At 34.7% G+C, this 10,346-nt stretch overlaps 1 protein-coding gene across 1 annotated transcript; it reads left to right on the top strand.

Annotated features, from left to right (window-relative positions):
• The first annotated feature begins 5,958 nt into the window (after positions 1–5,958).
• Positions 5,959–9,566, top strand: LOC133292839 (protein SPIRAL1-like 1). Its single transcript, XM_061491302.1, has 3 exons — positions 5,959–6,117; positions 8,098–8,390; positions 9,280–9,566. The coding sequence occupies exons 2-3, from the start codon at positions 8,139–8,141 to the stop codon at positions 9,364–9,366; spliced, it is 339 nt and encodes a 112-aa protein (XP_061347286.1). The 5' UTR covers positions 5,959–6,117; positions 8,098–8,138; the 3' UTR covers positions 9,367–9,566.
• The last annotated feature ends 780 nt before the right edge of the window (positions 9,567–10,346 follow it).

Below are 10,346 nucleotides of genomic sequence, written 5' to 3'. Positions count from 1 at the left end.
AATGAAGATGGAATTTTCCTTCAACCCTTTCAGGTGCCACAAACCAAGGCCTTTGTTTGACTTCAGCAACTACTTTAAAAAATGAACTCTTGAATTCCTTGAAGGAGTCAGTGAAAATAGAAAATAAATTTTTTCTTATGGCGACCTCATATGTTGGTCCCACCCTTTAACTCGGGTGGTTCGGACCCTGTTTGAGATGTATATGCACTAAAAAAGTGAAGAAAGAGAGATATTGTGCAGTGCAAACTCAAAAGCGAACACAACTATTCGAAAGCATTCACATATGCCCAACCATTGGGATGTATCTGAGATGGGGCGAGATGGATATGGTTCAATAGATCTATCTGAAACCTAGAAAATGGAAATCAAAGACCGATCTTGATAATTAAATCAGGGTAAGAGAAGAAGAAATGAGGTTCCTCTAGGTTTCTCCCTTAGCAGACAGGTTCATCCTCTAGTAGAAAAGACGTTGTAGCCAACCAGGTTACCGATAGGAAGCCCTGCTACATCTTCGACATTCATGTCAGATTTAATACTTAAATCTTCATGAGTGACCCAAGGGTATCACGCTATCAAGTTGACACTGGGTAGTTCATGCCTCGAGTCAACAGAGGATATCTTAATTTCTGCCTTTGCAGAGAGTGACTACATAAAAACCTAGAACAATGAAAACTAAGATCAGAAAATGAATACACATACCTAAAGAAAAAGAACTATTGTTGGATGAGCTATAAGTCTTATCCGAGATATCTATTGGTCGGGATACATCCCCTGGGATGGGACTTGGCTCCATTGGATTCTGACAGTGAGTGCAATCCAATAAGGTTGATTCAGCTAAAGACTTCACGCCGCGCTCGACGAGTTTAGAGCTTAATAGAGCGCAGGCAAGAGAGGCACCAGAATTAGGATCTTTGATCCGGGTTGAAGGGACCAAAAATGTTGCTATAGATGGAGGATCTCGGATTATAGAACTAATGATCAAATACCCAGTATCCCGATCCTTCATCTTTTGGAGGCAACACACTGAGGGTGCTAATATCTCGGATCCTTGAGACTAAGAAGGAACATGTGGCGTAGAAATGGCGGCATAATATAACGCCCCGTCTGCAGCTGGTTAATTAACATTCATATGATAGTAAGCGCAACATGCTCAACTTAATTAATGCTGAAGCTAACTGAATAAATTTTCTCTTTTTCCTTATGTATTGCAAACTTTTTCACTTCCATGGCCAAAATAAAACGAACAATATTTCCTCTGTATTTTGGACCACTGGGGATAATTTTCATCATGAAAAATCTTAATCTGATTGACAGTTTAATATAATCCAGACATAAACCATATTACCCAGCCAAACTTATCTATCTATGCACTTCCATTCATTACCAAACTTTATCCAATGGACTAGAATATTTTTCTAGTCATGTTTCTAACTTTACTTTCACTTTTTGTGTAACTTTGTTTACCCCTTAACTGTCATTTTAACTAATTTTTCACCAAAGGTGACTTTATTTATTTTTCTTTTACTTTCCTTATAATTATTCTTCAATATTAAATCCACAGCTACTAGTGAGGGTTATTATACATACAAACTCGAAGGCTTAAATTTAAAACCTTAATTTATCAATTGTTGAGCATGACCTCGGCCTGATGAAGGATACATATTAGCTTTCTTCTTGCCACCTTTATCACGATAGCCTCGAAGCATTATTTCTTTCTTCTCTTCTTCGGCCTGGGGAATACCCTAAAACCAAAATTTTGGCCTGGCTAGTAAACTTTGCAGGAACTCTTTATCATCCTCTTATATCTCATCATCTCGTCCAAACCCCCTTGGGCACGTTGATTTTCCTTGACTTCTCCCACTTCTCCTTCCTAACACTTGTTTATGAATTTTTTGGGCGAAAAAGGATGTAAAGAAATACCCATAAAGGGTAAAATACCCAAAAAATCCTACTAAAAAATTGATTCTCTTAAATGGTGGGAAAATACAAACTAGTCTTACTTGGCAACTTCAAAGAACCCAGAAAGACAAGAATGAGCTCAGAAAGACAAGAATGAGCTCAGAAAGACAATAATTTATCAATGGTGCGAGCATGTCCAGCAAACACACAAGTATAACAAGTGAATAAGATTTGATTTCAAAATAAACTTAGACAAAAATGCAGGTATAGTCAATGGTGATCATAAAGGTACCTGGAAAGCGTTGAAGCTCTGCGAAGTCGGAAGGGAGGAATGAAGCAATGAGGCAACCTCATATAGGGAAACGAGAATACTGAAAGGGTTAGGGGAAGTTGAAGCAATACAAACAATTGAATGGTCTGACGTGCGAAATTAAAAAGGCAGGTGCAAATTTGTCAAATCACCATAGACAAGACGGTTGAGGAAACGCTCTCACAGAGTATTTAATGCACATAAACTGAAAAGGTGGCAGGCAACTATTGAATCACGTCGAACCAATAATAAGATTCCACCTGTCAAAGGTGTAATCATTACTTAGAAGATGTAAAGATGTGAAACATGAATCCTGGATTCGTAACCCAGGTATGAATAACGGAGAACTCGGTCACAATGCTTAGGAGGGGGTATATCCTCATACCAAGATGATGAGTAGCTTGAACCGGGATATGATAGACTCAGGTAAAAGCATGATTAAGCTCCATATGCATGTGATGAAGTTCCACATGAATATTATATACCAAGATCTAGGTCCAGGTCCAAGATGTAATGTTCAAAGATTCGTTTGAATTCGGATGGAATATATCCAAGACAATTGAAATTATAACTCAGCTATGTAAGCTTGAGACAAATCCAAAAATACAATGCACCCTGATAGCTCGGACGCCCCAGCTATCGGGTTAGGGGAACCTATTATGGGCCCATAAGAGGCTTGTACGTTAGAAGGCCAATAAGGGACAACCCAAGAGGAAAATCATCGAAATAAGGGAGATAATTCTTTATTAGTGACGATCTTATCTTGACAGTAAGGTGGCTGAACTTGGGCCCTCAAACATGTCACCAAAGATCCAAAACTCGACTACCCACAGATAACTCTATAAATAAAAGGTAAAGCCTACAGTTATGGAACTAATCTCTCTTATTGTTATGTTGTCACTGTGCATACACATAGCTTCTTTGGCAAATATCGTTTCTATCAATGCACAGTGATCCGCAACCTTAAGGATATATTCTTCATAAACACCTTAGAGAGAGCATCATATCCAAAAGTAATTTATTAGTCTTTGACTAGACACTTATATCACCTAAACAAAACAGTACGGAAGATGCTCTCGTCCTTCACAAAGCAAGAAGTATCCAAACCATTAATCCTAGCGGACAAGTTCAACACCTTAACCTAGGCAAGAGCATTCTCAAAAGCTTCATTAACAATTCTCTCGAACACCTCATCAAGCTCAGCCAGTACCCTCATAGATCTTCACACCATCCTCCTTTACCACCTACAAATCGACGAGGTCTTGACTTGCTCTCAATTCTGGGTTTTGATTTATCTCTTATTAGACATCTCTAGCATCCTTCCTAGATAAAAATTATTGAAAATCGACATACACAAATCACACAAATCGAGAAAATGGAAAAAAAAATCACAGAGGTTTATCCTGGTTCACCTAATATTGGTTATGTCAAACTTGTCTGTACTATATTCACTTCATCACAACTCGTTACAAGTCACTCAGTTTATAAAAAAATATAAATATAATTTAGAAAACTCTAACAACAGCTATTCATGAGCCCAAGTCTAAACTATTAAAAAGAAGAAGATAAAATACAATGATTCAGTACTGAGTAATCAAAGAGTCAGAGACCTAATTGACTTTTTGCTGACTCCGCCAATATCTGAATACAAATAATGAGTCATAATATCAATTTCCATTGACTGGCATTTCAACCAGTCTGAACATGGACATGGTGTATAGGAACTGTAGACTCGTTAATGATATTTTGGCATAACCAAATTAATAGATACGTGTGGCAAAAAAATTATGACACTAGAGTCGTTGAGACGATATTCAAAGAAATTTGATGACAATTAATTTGAATGTAATATAAATTTGTATATTTCCTTCGTATTTGTTTTAAATGATTTTTAATTTTAAAAAAAATTAGTTAGTATTTTTAATTCATTTTATTTTACAAATTTTTAATTAATTTTTAAAATGAATCAACTTTTTTTTTTTTTGACGACTACAGGAATTGGGTTGACCCAATTTGGCAGAGCATTTTCGATACGGCTGATGCATTGATTTTGGGTGTGACAATGATATTATAACTATAGCTAAAAGAATACGAGTCTCATACATTTTTATATGTACATAGGAGATAAAATTATTTACTACGACATGAAAAACATTAAACCTTAATTTTAATATAAAAAATAAAGAAAACTTTGTAAGTATAAATTATTGCAAAAAAATAAAAAAAATTGAGAAGGTTTTATTCTGTGAGTTTGACAAACGTCGATTAGAATATATTCCCTGCATATATTTGAAATTTTTAATAACTATGCATAAAATGAAATAGTAGATAAATTATCAGGTTAAAAAAAAAGGGAATAATAGAAGAACTATAAAATTCGAAATGAAATGAAAATGATGGATAAAAGAACGCGGTAAGAAAATATTAAGTAATTAATCGTTTTAGATTTTGAAGTGTCCAATATTATATCGAGCAACCCATAACCAATTCTACGAATGTTTCAATTTGTTTGGGCAAAATCATTTGTACAAATTTTTAGGTGTTATAATTTATGTTGAGAGAAGGAAAATTTTCTTGTTTTCGTTTTAATGTTCGGGCTCCATTATTATTTTTTGTTGAACTGGAGAGATATAAAAAGTTTAAAAATATTTCAATGGGAAAATGTTAGATAACCTAGACTTTTTAGTCTAAAATAAAATATTAATCTAAAAAATTGTTTCATTTACAGTTATTAATCTAAAAAAAAGTTTAGGATAAATTATATATTTCATACGATTTGACTTATGCCCCATTATGATTTGAAATGTGACACTTTATCTTATTTTATCCATTATGATGTAAGACAACAATGCTTTAGCATTGCAATGAAACATGCGCAATTATAATTGAGATTTGGCTAGGTCGGATAATGGGTCTAAGTCGGGTAAGGGATCACTTAGGATAAGAGTCTCAAACTAGATAAGAGGCTCGAGTAAACGCCAGAAAAGAGGATCCAGACTACACCCGAAACAATGTTATATTAATAACATTTATTTTAGGGAGTGTAGTTTGTCCTTTAACATGATACCATCAAATTTCTTACGCACACAATATTTTGTGGGACCCACACTTTTTAAAATAAAAAAAAATTTAAAAAAGTTAAGGCACGAACGAATCTCTATAACATTACACAATCACTTTTCCTACAACATAACTTTTATAAAACCCTTTATTTTAATACCAAAAGTAAAGGAGCAATCAAATTACTACATTATCATATGTGGGAGTAGAAAACTGCTCTATATATACCAAAAAAAAAACTGCTCTATAATATAATTGTGTAGATTTCTAATCTTAGAGAGGTGGCATAACTGATAAACAAGTTATATACAACGAATAAATAATTAGGACGAAAAGGTTTCTGATTACATAAATATATAAGTTATCGTCGTTTTAAGATTAAAAGATTTAAAAATTATAGTTATAAAAACTATAATAATCTTAAAATAAATTAAAATTATAAAAATATCATAATTTTTGTTCTAAAACGATACGTATTGAACTTATGACTGGAGAAGAAAGAATGAATCCTTCTGAATAATTTCTAAATAAAGCCATTTGTGATCGCTGAAAAAAGTAACTTTAAAAAGTTTAAGTTGTAATATATATATATATATATTAAGAAAATATAACCAAAAGTTGGCCTGGAAATAGCTGGTTATTAGCTTCCTTTTTATCCAAAAATGGCAATGTATTTAAAAAAAGAAAAGAAAAGAAAAAAAGGAATTGTAGAATATGAATGATTGAAGTGTATGGTATGAGAGGCTATTCTATTTATAAGGCGCTCATCTGTTTTCATCACTCCGCCTTGGCCCTTGCGTTTTCCAGATCTGCTTCTCTCACATCCACAGCCACAGCCACAGCCACAGGTAACTAACTAACTCTTCTTTCCCTTTCTCAATTAGGGTTTCCCCCCTCATTCATTCATTCATTCATTCGTTCTCTTCTCAAAATTCGCTGTTAATTTTGCATTTCTCTTCTGGATCTGGAACCCCCTCTCCTTGTGTACCATTCGCATTTCGTTTGATCTGTTCTGCTTTTGTGTTAGATCGTTTTCTGGGCTTAACCTCCCTTGCTCAGATCTATTTTCAATTATTATTATTACTATTAGCTTCAACTCTGTGGAATTGTGGATTTTGAGATATTTGTTTTTTATGCTTCCAAGGATAAAGAGTGATTTGATTTTATTCATGGCGTTGTTCTTGTTCTTATACAGTGAAATGTGAATGATAATACTGGGCTAGTTAGAGAGTTTGGTTTTTTATTACTTGTGGCTTTCCTTGCATTGAGTCAACTAGAGACTTGCCTTGGTGCTGTTGAAAAGAGTACCTTATCCTGCATGTATGGGAATGGGAATGGGAAGGGTTATTTTCAGTTTCACTTTCAGATTGAGGCTACCCAAAAACAAGAGAAGGATTCCTGAAAGAAGGAATAACTATGAAACGGGGGAAGGGACAAAAGAAGAGATGGAAGGAAATGGGCAAGATTGGGCTGTAAATCTCGTCCCTTTAGATGTTGTGCGGTTCGTTTGGAAGATTGTATAGGAACGGGAAAGGGAGCAAGGGAATGCTTCCTTTGGATAGGCTTCGTTAGAGACTATGCACTCTTCTGAGTCTACTGTTCCTATTATAGCTTCCATTATGGTCTTTCAAAGTCATCCAAAATCCTAGTATGCCTCATATTTTGTTACTTTCTGTTGCCAATAGATTACTTTTGTTCTACTTTTAAACAAACAGATGGGAGAAAGGGGAGGGTAAATAAGGAGGGAGTATGCATGTGTGTGTGTGTATATTATAAATTTCCTTCACCATGGAAAAGATTCAAAACAAAAGGCAATAGATAGATAGGGCGATAGAGATGTCTTTGGTATTTGTTCGTGCATGTATACTCGAACGAGAGATGTAGCTGGGATGTTAATATACAGGACAAAGGCAAGGGCGTCTGGCATGGAGTAGACCAGAGTCTTGCAGGACAGCCTAAGCAAGAGTGCAAAGTATGAAGGGGAGATGTGTATGTGTATGCATATGCTAGAGGTTGGGGTATGTGACTGGGGATGCTTTGGGTATGATATGCTGAGGAAGAGTGATCCATTGAGTCCCTCTTCTTATGTTGGGAGGAACCTTATATGATGATAGGGGTTTGTTGTGGGTGGTTGCAAGTAGTGGGAGGTTCTGCAGGTGAGTGTGGGTGGATTGCACATAGTGACATAGTGAGTGATGGTGGTTGTTTGTAGTGGAGGGAGGTTGATAGAGTGGTGGAGTGGACCTAGTGGGGAGAAACTGCCCAAGTAGTGGCAGAGTTGTCCGGAATAGTCGTCTTGTAGAATGACGATGGGAAAAGAACATTACTGGTTATTCCATTTTACAATTATGTGCTAGATGCTTCTGTTGTATTGTACGTTGACTCAAAAGAATTGGATAAGATATATCTTTGAATGTTTTTAATGGAATATATTAGTTTGGGATAAAGGTGATGTTGATGTTTGATGTTTTTAATGGAATATAATGTACTTGGCCCATTGGCCACAAAATGAAGAAAACTATGGGAGTGGGACATAGAAATGGTGTCGGTAAAGTCCGACAATCAAGCTTTTTGTTTTCAACTTGATCAATTTATCTGTGGTTTGTTGTTACTGATGGCTAGGCCTACTTTGCAAGAGGGAAATGAAAAAGTATATGCTAGTTGTTTGAATGCTAATGACTTTGATTGGTGTTCAGTGTATACTTTGCAGTGACTGTTGTCTTATTAAATATTTGTAGTTTCTCACTGTTTATTTTCGTCCTTCATTTTGTTTGTTATACTTCTTTTGTTACTTCTAATTTTATGCAATCTTGTTCACCCATGTGAAGGCGGAGATTAGATTTTACCTTTCAGACAGCAGTTGAAGAACATGGGTCGTGGAGTTAGCAGTGGTGGTGGTCAAAGTTCTTTGGGTTATCTTTTTGGCAGTGGAGAGGCCCCAAAACCAGCAACAAATAATGCCCCACCTGAAGGGCAGACTGTAAATAATGCGCCTCCTTCAAAACCAGCTGCTGCTCCTCCTTCAAAACCAGCTGCTGCTCCTAAAACAATAGACCCAAACAAGCCTGCTGGTATCAATAGTAATTCTGTAGATGGCCTGAACACCGGCAACTTCATCACGGTATTATTTGTGCTTCTTATTTGTAGTTTCCCCTTTTCCAGGTTTAGTGTTAGGATGATAGTTTAAGCTCTGAACTGCTTTACAAAATCATGAATATGAAGGCACTATGAGGGATTAAATCTGGCACACTGCACACTTACAATAGTAAATTTGGTAGTTTAGTACATTCTAGTTGTTAAAAATTACAATGGACTCATGTAGATAATATTTTTACTTGTCACCTCACCTTTTTCAAAATGAAATTAGCCTTGGTTGTCTCAATCTAGTTAGTTGTGATATCTGAAAATGTGTGGAAATTGTCAAATATTTTGAAAATAAACATTATAATCTAGTTAGATTTGAACTTCCATACACATAAGAATTTAAAGTATTGATCTGCCTATTCAATAAGTAACAGTAAATCCACTTAGTTATGTATTTAACCTTGTATGCCAGCACTGACTGTTATTTGTTCATACTTCATATTTCTTAATACTTAAAGTTCGCTTCCTATCAGATGAACATCTTGACCTAAGTATGCTTATTTAAACTGTAGTATGTCAAATTTATGTTATTACCTTTATATCAGTGACAGAGTATCCGTCTTGTCTTGAAAACTTAATTCAATCCTGCATGCAGGAACATAGTGGAATAAGGCTTGGTTGTTGTACTAGAGGGTGATGTCTTGCAAGTTGCAACTACATTAAGATTATACTTCCCAAAACAATCTGTTGAAATAAATGAAAACTAGATATTGCATTTTGTCCCGTTTTATTTCTATTTTTAGCTCACTTCTATTCTGCTCATTTCATAAGTTTTCTTACTATTGCTTGTCTGCACATGCTTAGATTATATTTTCTTATGAATTTATTTTGATTGATTTTTTTTTTCTTTTCTAATTCGGCTACAGGACCGACCCTCAACCAAGGTCCATGCTGCCCCTGGTGGTGGCTCTTCTCTGGGGTACCTCTTTGGTGGGCCTGGGGATGCAAAATGATACCTTTTGAGACAATATTTTGCATGAAGAATGATTGCTTTTAAAATTTAAGTCGTGGAAACATAATGAAAGATATGGTGTATTATAGGTTATGGTTGCTGGGATAAGTCGATCAAGAATGCTCTGTCCTAAACATCTATTACAGAACTGTGTTTGTCAGAAACAAATATTTCTATTATGAAGTGCACATTTTGCTTCTAGTTTTGTATTTTATGTGTGCTTAGCAATTCCTTTAATTTGTTATTATGCACCGAATTATTTTGTTGGACGCTAATGACTCGCTGAAATCCGGCATGCTTAAGCTTGAGTTTGGTTTGAGGTCAACCATTATAAAATTAGGACCCCTTCATATCAAAAATTACCTGCCGAATTGTACTTATATATATATATATATATATATATATATATATATATATATATATATATATATGGGTCAAGATCATTTTACACTAGTATAAGTTACACTCTTAATTTTGTCCGTTGATTCTACTTATATCTAAATGCTCTAATTTTTTTAGTAATGTGAGTCATTGGATACAAGTGAATTAATGATCAAGATTGAGTGTAAGACTTTTAACTCTAGAATATCTTGTTTCATATATATATATATATATATATAGGATAAGGATTATTTTACACCAGTGTAAGTTATATATATATATATATATATATATATATATATATATATATATATATATATATATATATATAAGGTAGGATCTTTTGACACCAGTGTCAAATTTTAAATTTGACACCTCATCTGATAGCCGTTAGATCAAAAAAGATCAACGACTCTGATTTGTAAGCATGTAACACCGTTGATCTTTTTTGATCTAACGGTTATCAGATAAGGTGTCAAACTTCAAATTTGACACTGGTGTCAAAGGATCTTACCTCTCTCTATATATATGTATGGGGTAAACATTTATGCAGTCACTTTAGATAAGGCTATCTACAGTCACCATTTTTAACTATGTTCT

This window comes from Gastrolobium bilobum, unplaced genomic scaffold (genome assembly GCF_033153095.1).
Source record: "Gastrolobium bilobum isolate Gb01-03AN ecotype WA unplaced genomic scaffold, APGP_CSIRO_Gbil_v1 utg2530, whole genome shotgun sequence".
Taxonomy (NCBI): Eukaryota; Viridiplantae; Streptophyta; class Magnoliopsida; order Fabales; family Fabaceae; genus Gastrolobium; species Gastrolobium bilobum.
The sequence above is the reverse complement of the archived record's forward strand: the minus strand, read 5'-3'. Positions and strand labels throughout refer to the sequence as shown.